The sequence below is a fragment of the Pristis pectinata genome, chromosome 8 (assembly GCF_009764475.1).
Source record: "Pristis pectinata isolate sPriPec2 chromosome 8, sPriPec2.1.pri, whole genome shotgun sequence".
Taxonomy (NCBI): domain Eukaryota; kingdom Metazoa; phylum Chordata; class Chondrichthyes; order Rhinopristiformes; family Pristidae; genus Pristis; species Pristis pectinata.
Window position 1 is genome coordinate 54,272,212 of NC_067412.1, and position 25,234 is coordinate 54,297,445.

At 42.6% G+C, this 25,234-nt stretch overlaps 1 protein-coding gene across 1 annotated transcript; it reads left to right on the forward strand.

The window, feature by feature from the left end:
• The first annotated feature begins 6,124 nt into the window (after positions 1-6,124).
• Positions 6,125-13,447, forward strand: LOC127573788 (interferon-inducible GTPase 5-like). Its single transcript, XM_052022293.1, has 3 exons — positions 6,125-6,236; positions 9,897-10,024; positions 12,247-13,447. The coding sequence occupies exons 2-3, from the start codon at positions 10,005-10,007 to the stop codon at positions 13,445-13,447; spliced, it is 1,221 nt and encodes a 406-aa protein (XP_051878253.1). The 5' UTR covers positions 6,125-6,236; positions 9,897-10,004.
• The last annotated feature ends 11,787 nt before the right edge of the window (positions 13,448-25,234 follow it).

The following is a 25,234-nucleotide window of genomic DNA, read 5'->3' on the forward strand; positions in this document are numbered from 1 at the left end:
AAGTTCATAATATCATGGGGGCACAGTTAGGACAGATATTTTCCGAAGGTAGGGTGATATACGACAAAAGCACACACAGAACATAGAACATAGAGCAGTACAGCACAGTACCGGCCCTTCGGTCCACGATATTGTGCCGACTTATATAAACCTTATCCACATTCTATCTATCCCCCTCTCTACGTCACCTCCCATAACCCTCTATTTTTCTATCATCCATGTGCCTGTCTAAGAGTCTCGTAAATTACCGTATCATAGCCCCTACCACCCCTACACCACCCCTTCCCCCCGGCAGTTTATTCCAGGCACCGACCACTCTCTGTGTAAAAAACTACTTCCTACGTCACCCCTGAACTTTGCTCTGCGCACCTTAAACGACTGACCTCTGGCTTTGGCCATTGCCGCCCTGGAGAAAAGATGCTGGCTATCCACTCTGTCTATGCCTCCCATAATCTTATATACATCTATCAATTCTCCTCTGATCCTCCCCCGCTCGAAAGAGAAAAGGCCTAACTTGCTCAACCTCTCCACACAAGACATGTTCTCCAATGCATGCAGTATTATTGTAAATCTCCTCTGCACCATCTCCAAAGCTTCCACATCCATCCTACAATGTCAGGACCAGAACTGAACACAATATTCCAAAAGTAGTCTAACCAGGGTCGCATGGAGCTGCAACATTGCCTCTCGGCTCTTGAACTCCATCACCCGGCTAATAAAGGCCAGCACACCCTACACCTTTTTTAACCACTCTATCAACTTGCGCGGAAAATTTGAGGGATCTATGTACTTAAACACTTATGTTTTAGAGAAGAAAGAAATCTAAAGAAGATGAGGAACAGTTTTCCACACAGTGGGTAATGGGTATATAGAATGAGTTGCGAAAATAAGTGGTAGAGGCGGATGCAATTAAAATGCAAAACGTATTTGGCATGTGTACTTCGATAGGAAAGGAGTAAAGGGATACAGGCCGTTTGCAAAAAAAAACGAGAATAGCGTAGGATAGGCATTACCTTCGGCATGGACAAGTTGGGCAGAAAGCCAGCTGTTCTGTATGATTCTATGCCCCTATAAATTGATGATAAACTCATCGAAGGGATCAAACAGCTGGCAAAGAAGTTTTGTATTGTTTGATTTACACCGGCGTGATATTGATTTGGTGAGGAAGCAACACAGGAAATATACTGAAGAACAACTGAAGGAGATCCAGAGGGACTGTTTGAGAAAGTTCAGAGAAGGAATTATTCTGGTCCCCAGTGTCTTCCTCATAATGATATTTGATGAGAAGCAGCATGATTTCAGTTGGTTAAATGAAACGCTGGAAGGTGTCCTTCAGAATGAAACAAAAGTGCATTCAGCTTTCCATTTTTGAACGTGAATATGGAAATTGTTTTCAAGAGGGGTGAAGTACTGACGACTCGTTTGGATCTTGCTAATGGTTCGAGAGAGGTGAGAACAATTCCATTTCCCGATGACTTCCTTGCCTCTGAGAAGCAAAAGTGCTGTGAGGTTGCTGATGACATTTCACACTTGACATCGTTCCAGTTATTGATTCAACTTTTATGAAAAGGAGCATAATTTCTCCTGACCTCGCAAATATTGAGAGAAAGACTGAAGGGGGTTTATGGAGATCGTGGAGGGGGTTGTGAAGATTGCGTTTGAGATTTATTAAATGGTCTGCACAAATGTAAATCCAGTGAGTTCACGCAAGAATTGGTATTTTAAAATTTCAAACACCAAATCCCATGGGGATTCTACCCTATGCTATTGCTATTTTGCTGCGTTAACACCTGGAAATGTTCTTCACCTATTTCAGTGAAGCGCTTTACAGTGTTTTGACATTTTGGTGGATTTATATGGAGCCAAACTGTGGGACTCAGTATAGCGTTGGTCATCATGCTTTAGTATATCATGGTCATCTTACAATTGTGATGTGAATTGAAGCGGCGGCGGGGGAAGGTTGGGCAGGCATGAATTGGTGGGAACTTAAATAAAGGGTGATCACATTGATTCATGCCCTTGGAATATTATCTTATGAGGGCAGGTATGTCAAGCACGTCAGTAATTCTGTGAAACTTTTAAGCATGAGAAGTAATGTCATTGTGTAAACTGATTAATAGGCTGGACAAGTTTAATGTTGAGAGGATGTTCCCTGGCTGGATAATGAACTTCGGGACGTCATATCCTAACGGGTGTCATATACTATTCGGCATGCTTGCTTTCATAGGCAAACGCATTGAATATTAGATTTGGGACATTATGTTTCGGCTTTACAAAATATTGGTCAGGCCCCATGCAGACTATTTTGTACAGTGCTGGTTGCCACATGATATGAAGAATGTGTGACAAAGAGAGATTGGACAGGCTTGGTTTATTCTCACTGGAAAATAGGAAACTTCTGTTGCAAATGGAGCCATGTTAGAGAAGGGGAGGGATGGAGGTGAGAGACAGAGGTAGGCCAGTTATGGGTGGAAGCATACAAGAACAAAAAAGGCGGATAGAGCCAGGTGATGGGAAGGGAAGGTGAAGGTGGAGAGAGGTAGGAGGATGATGAGCGAGAACGCACATGCTAACAGTGCTGTAATCTGATAAGTAATGAAGGTGATTAAGGGGACCATTAGCGGAGATGTTTAAGAGCATTGGAACAACATCAAAGCAGCCGATCCAGCAATTTGTTTACTGCTCAAGAACTCAGCATTTGCAATTTCTTGTGTCTCCTTTCGACAAATTTGATTGTTTTCACTGGAGATTAGGAGGATGAGGGTTGATCTAATCGAAGTATATAAATTATCAGAGGCATAGATAAGTGAGAGTCGTTTTCCCAGAGTGGAAATGTCAAATACTAGAGGACATGGGTTTACGCTGCAGGGAGCGTTGGGGTTTAAAGGAGATGTACGAGGCAAGTTTTTGTTTACATAGAGAGTGGTAGGTGCCTGGAAAGCGCTGCCAGGGGAGGTGGCTGAATTAAATACGAAAGCAATGTTTAATGGGCATTGAGGTAGACACATTAACAAGCAGGGAATGAATGGATATAGACCATGTGCAAACAAATGAAATCAGCTCATATTTGCATGGCACGGATATAGTGGGCCGAAGGGCCTGTTCTTGCGCTGTGCTGTTCGATCTTCTATATTTTCACAAAATATTCTTGTCTCAGGATAAACAGTCGAACTTTTCGGACTGAGAACAGAATCTCAAATGTGTTCAGGACTAGGGTCAGCGTATAACTGGGCAGTGAGGGAATCAACAAATGCGGGAATAGATGGACAATGTGGAGAGCAGGTAGAGTATCAGCCACAATATTGAATGAAGGAGCAAGTCAGAGATATGTCGCTATCTCTGTCTCTTGTTTCCAATGGGCCTGCGTCGTCAGGGAATGCCGCTTGATGAGAGGGTTTGTCTGTATGCAACATTGGGAAGGACATCAAGAGTGGAAATTATAGAATATCCCATACAATTCCCAATGCTGCAAAGAGAAATCCCATTCATTAAGCGCAAAGAAGACACGTTTCCATTTGGCTGGAAATATGTTTAGCTCTAACAAGTGATAGTGATGTGGTCAATTTCTTTGTCCAACAACATCACTGTCATAGCCTTTTTTTATCTGACAGCAACAGATTCACTGCTGAGCGGAGACAATCCCTCCGAACCTGTAACTTTAGTTTCTTGCTGTGTCCGCTTTTGTCTCGGCTGCATTTCCACTGAATCTTGTTGACATAATCAGAATAGAACAAAAATAACTTATTTTTCCCTGTTTTGCAACAAGGCAAACAGTTGAGCAACACAAACATCGGGATGGGAGTTGGGGTTCGATTGGCTTAAAGAACACAGCGAGGAGCTATACAGAATGTTGAGTACCAGTGAGAAAGGTCAGAAGCCGGACTGTTGTTGCGAACACTGTTTTTGCCACTTGATTATCTGAGTGTGGGTGCACAGGGGTTGGCGGTGGGACAATTACGAAAAAAGGGAAATGGTACCACTCTCATGAATGGCGGGCAACAATACATAATATTCTGAAGATCATAATATCCTCGATGAGTGCAGGGCGAGAGTAAAGACCACGGCTGGAAGTACTGGGATACCATAGTTGACGAGGGATATTGAGCCTCTGGTCATGAAACTGAAGGAAGCACACTTCAGGTATAAAGACCTGGGAAAAGACGAATCACTTGAGGAGTTAAAGGGATGTAGAAGTACACTTGACTGAAAAATCAGGAGGGCAAAAGGAGGACATAAGATAGTTTGGGCAGACAAGGTAGAGGAGAATCCTAAGAGATTCTTTAAGTATATTAAGAACAAAAGGACAACTAAGGGTAGAATAGCCCCCCTTACGGATCAGTGTGGTCATCTACGTGTGGAGGCAGGAGAGATGGGTGAAGTCTTAAATGAATATTTCTCATCTGTATTTACTGTGGAGAAAGTCATGGAAGGTAAGGAATTAAGGGAAATAAAGAGTTATATCTTGGAACAAATCCTCATTACAAAAGAGCAGGTGCTTGTGGTATTAGGAGGAACAAAAGTGGATAAATACACAGAGCATGGCCAAATGTACCCGAAAACATTGAGGGGGCCTGTAAATACATTCATGAGGTCCTGGCCTAGATATCTATAATATGGTTAGCCACGGATAAAATACAGGAAGACTGGAAGGTGGCTAAAGTTGTAGCCTTTATTTAATAAGGACTCCAAGGAAAGACCAGGAACAAATGGGCAGTCGGTCTAACATCTGTGGTGAAAAGTTAACGACAGTGATTCTGAGAGAGAGGATCTTACTGGTTTGGAAAGGCAAATACGAATTAGATATAGTCAGCATGGCTTTGGCAGTGGGAAATCACGTTTCCCGAATTTCATTGCGTCTTTGAAGAGGTACCCAAGTGGACTGACATAGGCAGGCCGTATAGGTTATCTACACGGACTTTGTGAAGGTTCTTCATGGTAAGTTGGAAAACATGAGATCCTGGGTGAGCTAGCCAGTTGGGAACAGAATTGACTTGGTGGTAGAAGTCAGAGGGTGGTATTGGAGGGTTCTCTTCTCGGATCGGAGGCTTGTTACCAGTGGTGTGCCACAGGGATCCGTGCTCTGACCCTCTTATTTGAGATGTATATTAATGGTTTGGTTGAGAATGTGAGTGGTGTGGTTAGTACGTTTGCGGATGACAGCGAAATTGGTGGTATATTGGACTGTGAAGAAGGTTATCTGATATTCCAATAGGATCTGAATCAACTATGAAAGTGGGCCAGGAAATGGCAGATGGAATTTCATTCAAAAAAGTGTGAAGTGTTGCATTTCGGGAGGTTAAACCAGGGCAGTAAATGGCAGGTCCGTGGGGAATTTTGTAGAACAGACTCACCGAAGGATACAAATCCTAGATCTCTGAAAGCGGTGACACAGGTAGACAGAGTAGTGAATAAAGAGTTTAGCATACTTGCTTCATTGGTCAGGGTATTGAGTAGAAGAGTTGGGATGTCGTATTGCAACGGTACAATATGTTGGTCATACCACACTTGCAATACTGTGTGCATTTCTCGTCACCTAGCCATAGAAAGGATGTCATCAAGCACAAAATTGTGCAAAAAGGTGTTACAAGAATGTTATTAGAGTTGCAAGGAGAGATGGGATAGACTGGAGCTGTACCCCGGAGCGAAGGAGATTGAGGGTTAATATTATAGATCGACTGTAAACATCGCCTTATCCATGCCCCTCATTGTTTTAAGGGCCATGGATAAGGTGAATGTTCCCAGGGTTGGGTGGGGGGTGGGCGGGTTGGGTTTAATGGTAAAAGGCATAGGTTTACGGTGAAAGGGAAAATATTTAGAAGGGACACGAGTGGCAGGTTTTTCACACAAGGAGTGATCGTTATCTGGAACATGCTCCCAGAGAAAGTGGTTTAACAGGTCGACAACGCAGTATTCGGACCTCACAGTGCCGTGGTTAGTTGGAATTTGATATTCTGTTTCCGTCATCCAATTTTGGGCTGGTAATCAATAAGATTTGCATGTCAACACATGTAACCACAACGGTCCCATCAAGTCTGTGTTATCCTCAACAGCCTTTGAAAGTGGTAAACGTCAGAATATCACTGGAATAAAACGAGTCACCAATCTTTCAGAATGCTGATCAGCCGAAATTTCATCATTTTTAGAACATCGCTGTTGTGATTGTGGTCAAACATCAAATGGAATGACATCTTGATGACAATGGAATCGTTCTCTCAATCGGCCATGAATTAAAACAGGTAACATAAAGATAAAACAATCAAAGGGAGTGAGGTTAGATTTGTCAGGATGAATAAGGAGGGTTCGGGCAAAACTTTGGAACTTGCAAGGGAAATGTGGTCTTGATTGTTTCCCGTGTACATGCTTGGTATTGGCGATATGAAATACTGTATACTTACTTTGTGCTGTAAAATAGCATGAGTGGGTTAAATCGATAGTATCAGATGATCCTGAATTTCCAGTCGGTTTCATTTTCAACCTCATTCCCACTCTGAACTCTCAGATTTTGGCTGTTTGCAGTATTCCGTGAAATTCAATGTAAACTCAAGGAAAAACATCCCATCTTTTAACCAGAGTATTGGAACCCTCGGAACATAATAATAAATTCAACTATTTCAGATAGCCAGCATTTTTGCAGTTTATATCAAAACTGGCCAGTTCCAATGTGACGCCATTGACCTGTAACATTAAGTCTGCTATTTCTTCTCCATAGGTATGCTCTGACCTGCTGAGTATTTCAGCATGCTCATTTCATTTGGCTTTCCAGCATATTCAGCATTTTGTACCTCACTGTTCGAAGGATTCCTTTCTCTCCTGTATCTTTTCTTTCATCTCCTATTTTCTTCCCTTCCAGGGAGGTTAATAATCATTCAACTTTCTCCCTCAGCCTACACCACTGCCACTGATGTCATTCATTCTTTCTGTCCACAGGCGTTCGTTCTATCTACATGTTTGATTTTAAAGTTTTTCAGTTCTGACGAAAGTTCATGAAGGTGAAACTTGAACTCTGGTTCTCTCTCCACAAATGCTGTTGTCTGCTGAGTATTGTTGGAAAAAGTACCTCCCTGAAACCTATGGAGTTGAACTATTACTTTTCTAAAACAAAGAACTCAATGTGAGTTTGAATAAATGATACAAAGCAGAACGACTTATTTGGTGATGATCTACATTTATTTGAGTGTTTAGAGTAGGTTAACATGGAATTTGCACTACAAGCACCAATCTACTATCTCTCTCTGTCTCTCTCTCTCTCCGTTGTGAATTTATCTCTGCGTACAATGACCGTCTCTGTTGTCAATCTACTGATATGATGTGTATATTCTACGGACTGGCGAAGTGACCTTTCACTGACTTCAGTTTCTCATAGTTTGTGCTTTCTTTTAAGCCAAACTCCTCTGGCCATTTTAAGCTAGTGTGGGTAGCATAACAGCACTGCAGGTAGTGCTGTGCACTTTCAGCTCCGGCAAAACCACGGTTCAGTCTGGCCCTCCAATGCTTTCTGTGTGGAGTTCAATGTTGGCGGCATGGGTTTCCTGTGGCTTCTCCGGTCTCTACCCACATCAAAAGGGCTTGCAAATTGGCAGATCAATTGCTCATTGAATATTGTCCATAATGTGTATGTGGGTGGTGGGACAATATTGAGAATTGATAGAAATGAGAAAAAGAATGGGTTACTTGCAAACTCTTGGAGAAATAGTTGATTTGGAATTCTTTTAAGAGTATAGTCTCGATGGGCCAAATGGCTTCTTTACATCTTGTGAGGAAATGTAAAATATGATGTTTCACCAGAACCTCACCTTTCTTATCGAACAGAATTTTATCTGAGCTCAACATATAATTCTCCAGACCAGATAGTCTTGATGATAGAAAATTCCATCTCAAACCGCGTGCTTTGTCCTGTGTTAGCCTTATATTTACATTGGAATAGATTAGTTTCTATTTCATGTTTTAAATATTCTTCTGACTGCATATCTTTCTTCAAACATCCTAGCTATCGATTATAAATCTACGAGTTGGTCGGCTTAATGAGTCAGTTCACTATCCTTGACCAAATGTCAGTCTGGCTGATGTTTGACTATTATCACACAAAGCTGGTTTGATTTAAAGAGTTCCGGGTGTATCATCAATTTGAAGGGTTGATATTGGGATTTATTCCAGCAGCAGCCTGAACATTAACGTTTCCAAAACCGTTTGAGCAAGAAGCCAGACCTGGAGGAGCCAAGGTTGAAGCATTCCAGCTCGTTCAGCATTTCCCAAAGATTAAGCTGGGCATTGAAAGATTATTTATATAGTCTCTCTGTCTCGGGAATGTAGCACACTGGAGACAATTCCAATTCGACAGTTTGTTGTGTTGTATCATGTAATTGGAAATAAATGGAGAATATGAAGCACTCGGTTCCCTAGAGTCCGATTTTTCATCAATGCCAGATTGTTGCTGGTTTAGAAATTTGCAGGACTAACCAGATCTGTCCAGGACACAGGACTGAATATATAGTAGGAGCTCAGGGCTATCACTTCCAAAGCTACTCTGCTTTTCCCCTGTCTGCGAACTTGAAACCACCACGTACAGTGCATATCCCTTTGGTTCTACTCCATGTTCCTGCTTTTCCACTTTTCTCAACATTACCAGCCCCGCTCTTGCCAAAGATTACGGCGGTGGATCACTTGACTTCTGCTTCAGTATCGCAGCTCCCGATCCTCTCTAATTTATACAATTAATTCCACATCTCTTCGCTGTTTCGCACTCCCGTTCAAATTGTACAGGATTTGTTTTTAAAATCTTTATATCGTGAAATATCTCCTGTTCCCATGCCTTCTGGGGACTGGGGAGGTTGGTTTAACTGGAGGCTGGTTTAACTTCAGATGCTCGGTATCCCTCTTCTTAAATTTATTTCTTAATAACGAGAGACCGCTCCCAACACCAGTTTCAATGTACTATCGACAGGAATATTGCAAGTCTCTCCAAAGGGGTGTGGTACCAGACCAATCAATAATGTGGCTAGTGTACCCAATCCTCCCAGGCAATGCCAGCATTGAAATAGCAGCACCGACACTGGACTGAGAAGGTCACGTGTCAGACCAGCTTCCACTTCACTGATAAATTCCCGATAGGGATTTGCTCCATGCAAATACCCGGAGTTGCAGTTACACAGCTGGGTTCTGTGTAAGAACGTCTGAAACACTAGATAGCTGTATCAGTGAAAGAGCAAATATTAATGTTTTTGATACATTGTAAATTAAATCTGTTGGTTCGATACACAATGAATATGTTGATTTGTTGAATGAGAGCAAAGGAGGGTATGTGCAGATTGTATTATATTTCCTGTATATATTTTATAAATGTTTACATTTGACATTAAAAAGACGGTCATTTTCGGGCCTGTGATGTGGGAAACTATCCTTAGTATTAGACTCACATTGGGCAGGTGGATGTGGTCAATGCTGATGGAAATGGTAAGGTCATGAAATTGTTAGGAGGGTGAATGAAGTATTGTCCTTCTGACACTCTGGAAATATTTAATAAGGGTTTTCATGAGAGACAATCAGAGAAATACAAACGCACATGATTGCAGGTGATCTTGTGGCGCGTCAGTGCTGGAGGGTGTCACAGGACAGATATCCAGTGAGAGGGACGAGGTTTACGAAGTGGAGCAGTGAGGGAGGCTGGCAATTGGCAGGACTGAGGACTCTGCAGCCGGACCCGAACCGAAACGTCGACCATTCATTTCCTTCTAGTTGCTGCCTGACCCGTTGAGATTCTCCAACATTTCTTCGGCTCCAGGTTACAGTACCTGCAGTCTCTTGAGTCTTTTCCAGGCCGACACCTCGGAGATGTTCGAGAGTCTCAAGTCTGGCACGCCGGTAAAGAACTACCACTCACTTCCTTTACTTTTCTCTAGACATTTCAAACTCACAAGCTCTCGACATCTGCCCCGGCCTGCTGAGAAGGAAACTCTGGAATCACTAGATCGTTACGCGGATCGGAAAACGAGAGACAGAGAACAAGAATGGGAGGATCAAACTCCAGGTTTGTTACATCGCGTCCCCTCAGCTCCTCCTTCTCAAGAATAACCTGTCAGCGCAATTCATGGCCAGTGCTCAGTTTTCTCATTGTAAGGGATAACACTTGCAGCAGAAGCACCTCTGGTAGCCCTCCTCTCTACAGACCGTAAGCCGAAGAGCAGTAGCTCGTTTCCCATTACTGATTTGCAATTCACCTATTTTCCCGAACACGGGCCTCATCGTCACACCCCCATTACCTAGCCATGTGCCCGACCCACCTGTCCTCCACTTGCTTCCTCCTTATAAGTTGACCAGTTTTTCAGTCTGCTGCTAGCACTAACTTAACGAGAAATCAGGTGAGGTTCTACTGTTAACCTTGGCCGGAGCTGCCCTGAACAGGATAATGGTTAGTGTCCTGGCTGGAAAATCCCATACACTCCTCCACATCCCTCCAAACCCATTGTTCTCATCGGTCGGGTTTCTGAAGATAGCATATGTTTGCACACATTGAGCCCGATTAACTCTCATGTTTAATGTTGCTCTGTGTGTTCCTTTGGAGTCTGTTCATCCAGCGGTATTGGGCTTTTACATCCTGGATTCCATCACCCTGCCATCCCCGTAGCTCCAATCATCGTTATAGCTCCAGTGATGGGTAACATGTTAGTTCTCCAACTTTCTGCTGACAACTAGAATTCTTGTCTCTGATGCAATCAGTAGGCAAGCGTTTGCTCAGATTACACGTAGATCATAATTTAGCTATTCGTTTTCCTTAAACACTTCACGACATCATGAAAAGGTAAACAAACAAGAGCATATTCAACCTGCCAAGGGTAAAGTTAGCTTCCTGAAATTATCCACGGCCCCTGTGAGACCGCACCTGTAGCATTGTCCACACTTTCAGTTTCCTTCTCCGAAGAAGGAATTTGCTGTGGAATGAGTGCAGTGAAAATTCTCCAGATACCTAGGGTGGCGGGTCCGTCATGTGAGGAGAAGCTGAGTAGACTAAGATTCTATTCTCTGGAGTTTAGAAACAGGGAGATGATATCACTGCAAAATGCAATATTCCTACGAGACTGGACAAGCTAGATGCTTGGAAGAGGTTTCCCTCTGGGGGACGAGTCTCAACCCATGGGGCGCAGAACCAGAATTAGACCAGTTAGGACAGAGATAAGGAAAAATTTCCCCACTCATATTGCAACGAATGAGTGAAATTCGCCAAGGGGATTCAGTTGCTGTGTGCCTTCAAAACAGATTGAGATATGTTGTTGCCTTAAAAGTGTCAAGACACTTGGGAACAGAGTAAAAGACGGTGTTTGAGGTAAAGAGTCAGATATTTTGAATATCAGAACAAGCAATAAGGCTCATTGGGCCACTCTTCCATCTAAATCTCCTGTTCTGCTGACAGACTTGTGTCGGAATATGGGAGACAAGTCGGGTTAAGTTCTTCACTTCATATTAGGAGCTTCCGTTAATGGAAGCTCCTCGTCCTCGGTGATCTGTTCATTCTTGCCTTTGTTTTAACTTTATAGCCTTAATTTCCCTCATCGCTCCACACCCGAAGCAAGCCATCGCCTCTTTGTTTCCCTTCTCGTTCCGCCTTCGCTGACTTCTTCGTTCTCTTCCTGGCCATCTATTCATTTCTCTATGCATACCATTCCCACCGGTACACTAAAGAAAGTGACTCTTCGGGGGAATTATGAAATTGTCAATAATTCCTGCCAGGAAAGTCTGCTTCTGCCAACACTGACTTTCTGTCCCATTTACAGAACAAAAGTCCTTTCCTCCGCTCCTGCTCCCCACACAGTACAACCACACATCACCCTGCACTCTACCAACCCATCAGCTCTCTCTGCCCCAGCATGAAAATTCTGAAATAAATAGCCAGGTGAGGTAAATCTACATTAAATACTAATATTTCCCTGTAGTACTCAAGCCACAACCCAAGTTTACAATCCACTTTAATACAGCAGGGTGAACCCAAATGCTCGAAGGCCAGGCTACCTATGTAGCAGTGTCTAAGGAGCATTGGAATCAGGAATGAGGAGTGGGGAGAGAGGAGTTAGTGATCTTGTTGAGTGACAATTCCTTTCGTCTTCTGCTCAGTGCTTCTTTCTGTCTCTGAAATTGCGAGACACGAATCACATGATTTCTGATTTAATCAAAAACTTCTGATTGTAGTTTCCCTTCAACATCAGTCGAACAAATTACAGAAATGTTATTAGTATAAAATCTTCACTTTTTCTACAGAGAAGAAATAGGCCCGCTCTCAAACCCCATGTTCTTTAGTCCGCAAGAATTAAAGGATCTTGAGTGTGCTTTTGAATTGGGTGCAATAGAAGAGATCAACTCCCTGATTCAGGAGAAGGTAAACAATCTGAAGAGCACGGAGCTTCACATCGCAGTGACAGGAGAAGCGGGCGTAGGGAAATCTACTTTCATCAATGCTTTCAGAGGGCTCAGAAGCAGCGATGAGGGAGCAGCTAAATCTGGAAACACGGAGCGCACAATGAAGCCGACCCAATACAAACATCCCAACTTCGATGAAGTTTCTTTCTGGGACCTTCCAGGAATTGGAACAACAAAAATTCCGTTTGAACAATACTTCAGCAAAATGAAGTTTGAACTATACAACTTTTTTATCATTATCTCGAGTGGTCGATTCACTAAAAATGATGCAAGTATCGCTCAGAATATTAAATCCCTGAGGAAGAATTTCTACTTTGTACGATCTAAAATTGACAATGATCTCCGTGCTCATCAACTCAGTCATGCTCAGGCTAACAACGATGCAGAACTGACCAAGATCAGGGATTACTGCACTGATGGGTTGAGGAAAGCAGGGATTTCAGAACCCAAAGTTTTCCTGATATCAAGCTTTCAAGTGAATGATTTTGACTTTCCAGAATTAAAGGAAACTCTTGCAAATAACCTTGATGACATAAGAAAAGATATTTTCCTCAGAACACTCCCAAGCACAACATCGAAGTTTGTGGAACAGAAACGAGATCAGCTGAAGAACCGAACCTGGATCTTGGCAGCACATGCAGTATCGCTGGGAGCGGTGCCAATTCCTGGAATGGACATTGTCTGCGACCTTGGGATGCTAGTCACAGCAATAGAAGAATTCCGTGAATTTTTCGGTCTGGATGATGCCTCTCTTCAAAGACTGGCCAACGTGACGGGGAAACCTGTGGAAGTTCTGAAGTCAGAAGTGAAAACCTCTCTCGCAGGTGAAATAAATAAAGATCTTGTCAAAAGCATGTTACTACGTTCCCGTTATGTTGACACTGCAGATAATATGCCTTTCTTGAAAAAAATACCAATCATTGGTCCCAGATATCAATTAGGAAAATCACAGAAAATAACTGAAAATCTCCTAAATGATATACTGAGCGAATTTGCGAAGAACGCACAGAGAGTGGTGGACACTGCGTTTGACACTGATTAAAATTGTTCACATTAAAACATCAGATCACTGAGATAATAGAAATTAATAATCATATAAAAAATGAAAAAAGCAAACAAAACCCTGCAGATGTTGGAAATCTGACACAAAAACATAAAATGTTGAAGGTACATAGCAGGTCAGGCAGCATCTATAGGGAGAGAAGCAGAGCTAAGGTTTCAGGTTGATGACTGCAACAGGACGTGACAGTTCATTGACTTAAATCTTTATCCCTGCCGCTTTCTTCACTGATACTCTTTGACCTGTTGAGTTTGTTCAATACTTTTTTTCCAGTTACTAAACAGAAAGAAATAACACAATTCACATCTTCAGAACCGTCTAAATCGTTTTCCAGCTGTTGAATTACTTTTGAAGCCCAGTTGTTCTTGTAACGTTCACAACCACAGGAAATAACATTAGCACAGAAAACCCTAAGAGAAGACCTGTTCAGGTGAATACCGGAGAATCTATTCCTGACGGACAAATGTTGGAGAAGATACTGGGATGTCTCCACTGCCTCTCACATGAGGCCATTCACACCCACCTCAAAAGCAAATGGGACCTCACCTCATCCAGTAAAGTGAAGCGAGCCGCACCATGCGACAGCCAAGGCCCGATGTGGTTTTCCTTTAGTGAAAGCCAGGTGATGGTCTCAAGTTCCTGGAACTACAGACATTTTGCAACAAGAGTGACTTGTTTTCTCCCGAATTTTCTTGAGCAGTTGCTTATTTCACTTTTTTATCCCCAATCAGTGACTCCATCGGTTCTTTAACTGAGGCCCTTCCATTACTGTTAACACGTTATTGGTTAAGGAATAACTTCACCCAGGCGATTGTGGAATTGGAAATATTCTACATGGACGTTGTGCTCTTTGCTCTAAGCGTTGGCTGTCCTTGCTCTGAAACAGAGCCTATTGAAATCCCCAATACATGTCACTGGACCCAAATTCTACTCTGGACACTGGACTGAAGGGGTACATGATGCTGTGAGCTTCACTGTTAAGGTCACACTTCCCAGAACTGATCCCTCCAGAGGATATTCCCACTTACAGTGTTCTCAGATATTAACAGAAACGAGGCAACATTCGAGCTGTAGTAATCAAGACCTGCGCTCCAGAACTACCCAAAACTCAGCACAAAACACTGAAATCTGCCCGATAATTTGGAAAATTACCAAATTACTCTTCTAAAAAAAGTAGCTCAAATCCAGTCTGGCTAATTAGCCCCCATTGGGTCTGCTCTCAATCATCAGCAAAGTGTTGGAAGGTGGCATTGACGATGCAGTCATAGTGGTGATCATAGTGGTGGTTACTCACTGATAACCTGGTCAGCTGTGCCCAGATTACATTTTTCTGGGGTTACCTTCTGCAAGACCACAAGGCAGATTTTCAGAAATGAGGCATGAGTGAAAATAAGGCAGCATTTGACCGAATGTGTCATTACGCAACCCTGGTGAAACTGAGCTCAATGGTTATCATGGGGAAAACACTCCAGCGACTGCCGTTGATGGTCAATGACCACAGTCCCAGGACCTTACACCAGGAGTTCCATGGGGCAGTATCCTCGGCCCAACTATCTTTGGCTGCTTCATCAGTGATCATCTTTCTAGCAGAAGGTCAGAATTGGGGATGTTCGCTGATGACTGCACAATGTTCAATTCTATTTGCAACTCCTGAACAAGTGAATATATCTGCATGTATCAAGACCTTGGCAACACAAACATGGACTGATAAATGGATGTAACACTTCTGCAGATAAAGTAGCAAAACAATGACTAGCTCCATCAACGGAGGGGGGTGGAGGGAGAGCGGTTGATGACCACCTCTTCTTGACATTTAACTGCGTTAATGTTTCTGAATCTCTCATTATCAATATCCTGGGAGTTACCATTGACCAGAACCTCAACTGGAACAGAAACATAAGAAGCCCCGTTGCAAGAGCAGTCCAGAGTTTTGGTACCCCGAGGTGAGTGACTCATCTCCTGACCCCCGAAAACCTCTCCACCATCTACAAGATACAAGATAGGAGTGGAATGAAACATTCTCACTTGCCTGAATATTTCCAACAGAGCACAAGGACATTAATTCCATCCAGCACAAAGCTGCCTGTTTGACTGCCACTCCTACCACCATACTAAACATATATTTCCTACACCAAGATTACTCGGTGGCCGCAGTGCGTACATATTTGAAAAGAAACAGCAATTGCACACCCAGACAAATTTGTCTATAACCACTCAAACCTGCTACTTCTACCACCAAAAAGGACAAAAGCAACAGCCATAAGGGATCATTACTACCTGTTTTAACTGGAAGTATATCGCCATTCCTTCATCATTATTGGGTCTAAATCCTGGAAGTCCCTGCAAGTCAACAGTGTAGAAGCATCTTCGCCAGAAGCACTGCAATGATTGAAGAAGGTAGCTCACCCTACACCTTCTCAAATACAATTATGGATTGACAATAACTGCTGGCTTTGGTCGTGCCACCCAAGCCTCAAAAATGAATAACTAAAAACGAATTAATTGGAAGTCGCAAAAGAACAATATTAAAAGGAAAGACTGGTAGCCCGATTTCACTTGTTGGAATCCATGTCCCAAGACCGGTCTCAGATATTTGCAACCATCCGTACCTGAGTTGAAAACACACAAAACCTACGTGAGATGACAATAACAGCCCACGGTACCCACTGTAACGAAAAATATTTTAAAATCCCTTCCTTGTTCTTCTGATTCAGCAGATATATTCGCAAAGGAGGCAATTATACAAGCGTTAAAGGTTACAAAAATTGTTTATTAGAATTATGTAAGATCTACTTAGAAATCTCTCTCTCTCTCTCTCTCTCACACACACACACACACACACACACACACACACACACACACACACACACACACACACACACACACACACCCTCTACCTCTTTCAGTTTTCCCCTCAAGTCTGGCCAGCCTAAAGCGAAGGTACCCCTGCCCCTTTTCTACCCGTAAAACCCCTTATCCTGGTACCTTTCAATGGTTCCAGGTGGTACCTTTTTATATCTGTGCGCGTTCGGCCTAGAAAAATATCACAATGCATACAGCATAGTACAGGACTGACCAATTATTCAATATCCAGCAAGGACAAGCAGATATTGCAATCCATTTCAGAAGCTACGTTTCTACCAACAATTTTACACATACTAAGGAGGAATCAAATATTTCTTTTAGAAAATGTAATTCTTTCCCTACACCCACTATCTGTGCCCTGACAGCCATGTCAGGAACCCCTTGACACATCTGTGGCAAATCTCTGTGACCCCACACTGGCATAATCAAACCATTTCAGAATCGACAGAAAGACAAATTCATTCTCTACCGACAGGGACTGCATCACGGGAAGTAGGTTTCCTTGAGAATCTTGCATGAGTTACATGTCCCAGACTGGTGTTTTAATACGAACAACATCTCCATCGTTTTGCATACTATATCCTCCTTTATATCCTCCTGCTCAGTTCACCAATCACTTCGGTCTCCTGTCTCACCACTCCCTTTTTCTGCTTTACATTGGCCATTTCGCCTCTCCACTCTCAGTAATGATGCAGGGTTTCGAATTTAAGTGCCGACAGCTGATTTCCTTACACAGATGCTGCACACCCCCGTGAATTCCGCCAGCAGATTGTTTGGTTCAACAAATTCCAGCATCTGCAGTCTCTTGTGTCTCCTTTGTAAAGTAGTTGTTTGGTATTGTTTTCTTTCATTCCTCTATTTTTCTCCACAAGCTATTTTTCCCATCTTTTCTGTGGTGCAAGTCTGCCATGAAAACAGAAAATGGAGGAAACCCTCTTCACGTGCGGCAGCAATTGTGAGAGAGTAACAGAGGAGATGTTTCATGGCGTCTGGCCCTCTGATAAAAGGTCATCAACTTGATGCGCTCACCCTGTTTGTCCTTCACAGATGCTACCTGACCAGTTGGTCATTTCCAGCATTCTCTGGTTTTACTGCAGTTTAATTTATTGAACACCGTCGCATTTTGGTTAACAATGGAGTTATAGACCATTCTATAGACACAGGGCTTTCACTAGAGTTTTCTTCCCAGGTGGAAGAAGAGTTATTATTCCTAAAACTTATGTTGCGTCTCATTGTCATAGTTCAGGAGACCACAGACAGAGAGCTCGAAGTGCAAGTGGCAGACAAATGGAAAATCAGTGTTTCCCCTGCAGAGTGAGCACGTGCTCTGTAACTCAATCAGTTGATCTGCCTTTGTAGAGGATCCTCCAATGTAGAGGAGTTCAACGTGAACACTGAATGCAGTACACACAGACTGGAAGAAGTGCAAGTGAATCGCTGCTTTACCTAAAATCACTTTTGAGTCCGGGATTGTGGGAAGGAAAGAGTTAAAAGGACAGGTTTAGCTTTTACTGCAGTTGAATGGTAAAGTGAAGTGCTAAGGTATGTGGAGAGTAGTAGAGTTATACAGCATGGAAAGCGGTCTTTCAGCCCACCAAGTCCATGAGGAGCATCAAACACACATTTACACTAATCCTATTTTCTTCTTCCCACATATCCATCAACTTGCCCCGATTCTACCGCTCACCAACACACTACGGTCCATTTACAGTGGCCAATTAACCTACCAATCAGTACGTCTTTGGGATGTAGGGGGAAACGGGAACACCCGGGTGAAACCTACACGTTCACCAGGAGTACATTCACACTCCACACAGGCAGCACCTGAGATCGGGATTGAACTCAGGTCTCTGGAGCTGGGAGGAGGCAACTCTACCAAATCTGCCACTATGCCACTTGAATGATTGGGACAGAAGAGTGGACCAGGGAGACGCAAAGGGAACGATCTCTTTAATGTGCAGAAAGGGGACAGGAGTGTGTATCTGGTGGCGGAATTCTGTTGGTGCTGTGAAAATTCCGAAAACAGATCACGGAGACTGACGGGGGTAGAAGGTGAGGATCATAGGACCACATTGTCTCGGAGAAGAATGGATGAGAGCAAAGATGCAGAAAAAGATGAAGTGTGATCACGTGGTCTGACCACTGGTCGAGCGGAAGCCACAGTTCTCTATCCACTATTTTAGACATGCAGTGTTGTATCAATGTGCCAGTGGAAATATTACCTGGGATCTCAGTGATTTGGATTGTCACTGTGACTGATGAAGGATCTGGACCCAAAACTTAGACTCTTAATACTCCATAGATGCTATCTGACCTGTTGAGTTACTCTAGCACTTTTTGTGTATCACTGTGACTGTCTTGTTGGTGTTGAGCATCACAGCCCTACACTGAATTGCAGTATAATGTAATAGTTTAAAACTTAATCTGGAATGCACAGCTAATTTAAGCATAATGCAATTGTCTACAGATAGTTGGAGCTATAAGGTAAAGCATAGAAGCATCTGAATTGTAAATCTTGGTGGGTAGATTCATAAGTTTTCAGACAATACAAAAAGTAGTGGGGATGTGGATAGTAAGGAAGGATAACAAAAATAAGTGGGATGTAGACTAGTTTGGAAATGTGGCCAGAGAAATAGCAGATAGAATTTAATCCGGACAAGTGTAAGGTGTTTCACTTTGAGAGGGAAAATGCAGGAGGGCCGTATACATTACGTGGCTTGATCCTTAAGAATATTATCGTAAAGAGTAATCTTACAGCAAGTCCATAGTTCCCTGAAAGCGGCAACACAAGTAGATTGGGTAGTAAAGAAGGCATCCGGCATATTTGTCTTCATCAGTTTGAGTATTGAGTATAAAAGTCGGGAAGTGATGTTCCAGCTGTGCAAAATCTTGGTTCGGCCACTTTTGGGGTACAGTGTGAAGTTCTGGTCGCCACATTACTGAAAGAATGTGCAGGTTCTGGAGGGATGCAGAAGAGGTTCATTGGGATGTTACCTGGATTACAAATTATTAGCAATAAGGAGAGTTTGTACGAACTTTAATTGTTCACCTGGAGCGCGGAGGCTGAGGGGCGACCTGATAGAAGGAGATAAAACTATGATAGTTAAAGATCGGGTTGATATTTGGAGACATTTCCCCGGGCAGAAATATCGAATGCTGGAGACGGTAACTTTAATGCGAGAGAGGAAAATGTTTAAAGGAGATATACTAGGCAAGTTTTTTTTTACACAAAGAATGGAAGGGTGCTGGAATCCACTGTCAGAGAAAGTGGTGGAAGCAGATGTAAAAGCATGGTTCAGAGGCATTTATATAGGCATATTAACAGGCGGGGAATGGAGGGATCTATATTCAAATCCATGCAGATCGCAAAGTTGCAAGCTGGACGGCACAGACATCGTGGGCTGATGGACATGTTCATGTGTTGTACTGTTCTATGTTATTACAGTATACACACGGAATTCCTTTCCCTGTTTTCCTGCCACGACCCACATTTCCTCCTCCTGTCCATTAACGACTTCGGGCAAAAATATCAGTCAATCGGTGTTACCCACTGCTCCTTACATGGAGGTGTCCCTGTGACAGTCAGTGAAGCGTGAGGGGTTGCTTAAAGATTGGACTTACATGGAGAGAAACAGCCACATAATTTGTTTGTCAGACAGCACACCCACAATAATCCATACATATTCGTGAGATTGTAATCAGTGAGAAGCGGAGATGAATTGGTCACTCTCCATCTGTCAACAGACTTCAGTGTCATCTGAAAACGTATTAATCATACCTCCTACATGCATATGCAATTCTTGAACATACAGAAAAATGAGAAGTGTCCCAGAACGGATTCCTGTGGCACACCACTGATCACAAGCTTCCAATGACAAAAACAGCTATCCACCATCACCCTGTTCTTCCTATTACTAAGCCAATTTCGGTTGCAATTTACCAACTTTCTTTGTGTCTCATGGGGTTTTAACCTTTTGGACCAGACTCCTATTTGGGATTTTGACCAATCATTACTAAAGTCCATCTGTACTAATTCCACCGCAGTGTCCTCATTAACACATTTTGTTAACTCTTCGAAATATCCAATCAAATTGGTCAGACAGAAGCAACAAACTGCTGGAATAACTCAGTGGATCTAGCAGCATCTGTGGGAGGAAAGAAATTGGCCGAACAGGGTCCCTGCCCAAAAAAATTAAGTTGATCATCTTTGATGAATTCCTGCCATTCCCAGTGCATATTAATCCTGTCCCTGAGATTGTTTTCCAATTACTGCAACACCACTAAGGTTAGACCCATAGGCCTGTAATTTCTTGGCTTATTCCTGCTGCCCACCTTGAATAAGGGTAACACATGTATTGTCCTCCAGCCATCCAGACACTCACCTGTAGTCAGTTAAGATTTAAACATCTTCCTCAGAGCCTCGTCAATCTCCTCACTTGCCTTACAAAGGAGCACGAAATACATCTCATCATGCCTTGGGGATTTACCTAACTTTAATTTTAATGAGACATCTAATACTTTCTCCTGTGTTGTAATAATTTCCATAGTTTAACCACCCCTGCCCCAGGATTCTCCAACTATAATGTCCTTCCCTTCAGTGAACACAAAGAAGTCATCATCTATATTATTTGGCTCCATGCACAGATTGTTCTTTTAATCCCTGATGGATCCTTCTTTTTCCCTGGTCATCATTTTGCCCTCAATATATTTATAAAATGCTTTGGGGTTTGCAGAAATCTTGACTGCCAGTGATAATTAATGCCCCATCTTTGCCCATCTAATTGTGCAGGTAGTCCCCTACATTTTCTGTGCTCCTGAACGGACTTCCCTGTTTGTATTTATCTGCACTTCCCGTGTTTCCGTTTCCTTTATCTATCTCTCAATTATCCTTTCATAACCATGGTTCCTTGAAGATGTTGTCTGTATCTTTCATCTTTACAGAAACACGTTGGCCTTGAACTCTCATTATTTACGTTTGAATATCCACATTTATCAGATGTAGAACTGCCTCAAATATTCAAAGGTCCCGGTCCAATTATGCAGGATTTTCTCCAACAATATTGTATTTAGTCTTCCCCCAATCCGGACCCTTGATATGAAGGTCATCTTTTCGCTTTCCGTAACTACCTTGAAACTGAGGGCTTTAGGAACACCATCTCCGAAATGCTCTCTCACTGACACATCAACCACTTGTCCAGCTGCATACCCTTAGATGAGGCCAGATCTGTACCTTCTCTGGTCAGACTATCTACGTCCAGACTCCATAAAGCACACGAGTACGCTTTAAAGTTTTCACACCTGGCCCTACACTTTTCACACTGCACTAGGCCCAGTTATATTGGAAGAGATGAAACTCCCTGCCAAAAGTGCCCTATTATTTTAGGTCTCCCTATGATTTATCTACATTTCTGCTCCATTCTCTCATGCTGTTTGTCAGAAAGCTTGTAGTATATCCTTAGCAAACTGAGTGCTCCCTACTGTTACTAAATTCTACTCATTTGGTCTTAATGGAAGAGTTTCCCAGGATATCCTACCTCTTTACCACAGTAATGGATTCCTGAATACATATTGAAATGGCACCTCCTCTTTAACACCCATCCCTTCTTCCACCCCCTCCCACCGCTGCCACCCAGGGCTTACCAGAAGATTTTATATTCCGTAATGTTTAGTTGCCATTCATTCCATTTCTTCAACCATATATCAGTGATTGTAATCACTGTAATACTCCCGTATACAAATCGATAATCCAAACTTCAATTGCTTTCCCAATCAGACTCCTTGTATCAAAACAAATGTTATGTAGTTTTGAGTGTCTTTCAAGTGCTTCATAATGTCCATATTTGATCATCCTCCTGACCTTACTTAATTCTTCTTTCGTATTTGATTGCACTTCCATCCGCACTTCCATCTACCATGTATCGCATTCCCATTACAGATTAGTTTAAACCCTTCCAACAGCACGAGCAAACCTCCCTGCAGAGATGTTGGACCTATTTCAGTAAAAGTGCAATCCATCCAGTCTGTGCGGCTCTACCTACCCCATTAATGGTCCGAGTGATCCAGAAATCTAAAGTCCTCTTTCCTACCCCATATGTTTATACACGCATTCATATAACCTATCCTCCCGTTTCTACTACAATCCAGAGATTACAACCGTTGATGTATTGCCTTTTAATATGTTATTGACTTCCTAAATTCATGTTGCAGAACCCTGCATTCGTTAGTACTAATGTGGATCACGACCTCTGTTTGCTTACCCTCCTCTTTAGAATGACTTCTAACCGATCTATATGTCATTGACCCTCGTATTAGGGAGGCAACATGCCATCCTGGATTCATGACTGTTCTGCCTACTACTGAATAGCCTGCATCGTTTATCCTTGAACTCATGCTCCTCTCACATTATATAGCTGAGCCATCTGTCGTGCACTGATCTTAGCTTCGGCAGGTCTTCCCTGAAATACAATCACCCCCACGGTTTTCTGACACAAAGAAGTGTTATGCAATGAGATGCACTCGTAAACTTTCGTGACCACCGACCTGCCTCCTTCCCTCGACCTGGTGGTAATCCATTCCTTTCTTGACTGCTTTTACGTGACGTGTTTTGACTACGTATTAGTGACCACCTCTAAAAATGTGCTATCCTCCGAAGTTGCAGTCTCCTCGATGCACTGTAGTATCTCCAGGCGGTGCTCAAGCTCTATAACCCGTACTCAAACAGATCAAGCTGGAGGGCCTCCTGCACTTGAAATCACCCAGATTTCCATGAGATATTCAGAATCCCTTTGTGATACAAGCCATGCAATAGACAGGACTGAGCTCACCTAGCAGAGTTTTAATGAATAAAAAACCCTTGAAATGTAAACCAAACTTTTCCCACAGTATATGAACTATAACACGTAAAGATATTCGCCACTCACCTACGTGATTGACACCAATATCACGCGGTCCAATAAAAGGCCTGTGTTAAGAAGATCCCAATGACCCTCCACACCGAAGTCCTCTTACTCCCAAACAATTTATTTATTGTGGAAAACCATCTGGTTGGGGGAATTCCTCTGGCCAAGGGTGTTTGAAGAAATACACTCATTCTGTGTTTTTTGTCTAGAGAAATATCATCGTGGACCCAGATTAGCCATGTTTGTGGTTGTTAGGAATGGAATAGGTGTAGCCGCCGGTTAATACAAAAGAGAATCTGTATTCAAAAACAACCTGTTCACAACGTAACAGCTGTTAATACTTTAAGGAAATTGAAACATACATGGGCATTTTGATTCTGCACAATGGTAACTACTTAAGGGAAGACAATAACTGAGTTTTTATGTTAATCAGCCCTCATTGACACTCCCAGGATAAGACCGGGTAAAATATTAAGTGGTTATCACATATAATAACTCACAGTTGAAGATATGCCACTTCCATTTAACACATAGTTTAAATTTTGCTTTGTCAATTAATGTTCTCTATGTTTGTATATCCATGAGGGTCATATCGCAAAACCACATTGAAAGAACTTTAGTTTGAGTGTTGGTTGTTTTGTCCTTAGAACCCTTCGAACCATCCACTTGTGTTTAGATATTCAAAGGTGCCTTGTCAGTTGAGATGTGTTTCCATTATAAAAATCTAATTCTACAAAGTTACCTGTCCACACCAAAATGTTGAAGTTGATTTTGGTAATTATAACCTTACAATCTGTATTTAATCAGCTGTTGTTGTCTTTGTGTTCAAAGAGTATAAGAAGTCACTGTACTGCAGATTTTCTCAAACAGAGAGATTCTCCAGAATATCTTTGTCTTGCCGAATAAAGACTTTACATCTTCAGCTCCGGTTTCCATGTGTCTCATTCACAGTCACAGAAAACCCCTCTTCCAATATCCAGTGTTCAGTAATATATCTGTCTGGCCTGCTCATAAATAACTTAACACATGCAGTTCCCACTATCCTGAGACTAGAAGCTCTATTACACTGTCTTCGATGTCCTTCGGGGACTCGTGAACAGAGTGCAGACATGGAAGTGCGGAGGGTATTTAGTATGGCTGGACGATCGGCAGGTCCTGTAGCGTACTCTCTCCTCCTACAATACATTGATGGCTTCACATTGACCTCTGTAGTGGGCTCATGAGATCCATAAAGCTCCTTTTGGAATACTGCTTGTGTATTGCAGATCTAATGGAGGTTGATGGTGATGTCTGCGTACTCACTGATGTCACTCTAGACAGGAAGTGCAGAAATGCTATATCTCTTCCTAAACCCCGCCATACGAAATTCCCCCAAAATTACTACAGGACCTATTCCGTTCACAGGAGGACTTTGAAATGCAATGTTCTCCGATTCACTAAATGAATTTCCACTACAAAATATACGCTTTATTTATTGCGACGTTATTTCCATAAGGGGTCAGTTTTCAACAATGAAGGGCAGGGAACGCAATGGGATACTGTCTTTTGAACACAGCTCCGTTCAAATCAAGTCACATTTAGATAAATGCGTTTTCGTCAGGTTGATGGGACGGAGTTTGTAAACTAAACTAAAAATCAGAGGAAACTCTCTTGACGACCTGTACTTTGCCATCTGATGCAAAGACATTTAGATTGTTACAAGCCCAGGTTGCTACTTGATGAGTGTCCCTTTAAGATGCCTGAATTGTAGTGTGCGTGGCTTTATCTGACTACTGCGAGTGAAAAAAAACGACTGTAACTGGAAGTGCTGGCAATTGCACAGACAGACAGACGAAGGGAGAGAGAGAGAGAGAGAGAGTTGGTAGGACAGATTGCCAGTCTCTGTATCTACGAGTGAAGCACAATAGTTGTGACTGTCACTATATAATCCATGTATGGATTTTTGGAGCAATCTGTGGAGTCCACTTTGTCGTTATCCTGTACTGGAAAGCAGGTATATCTGTGG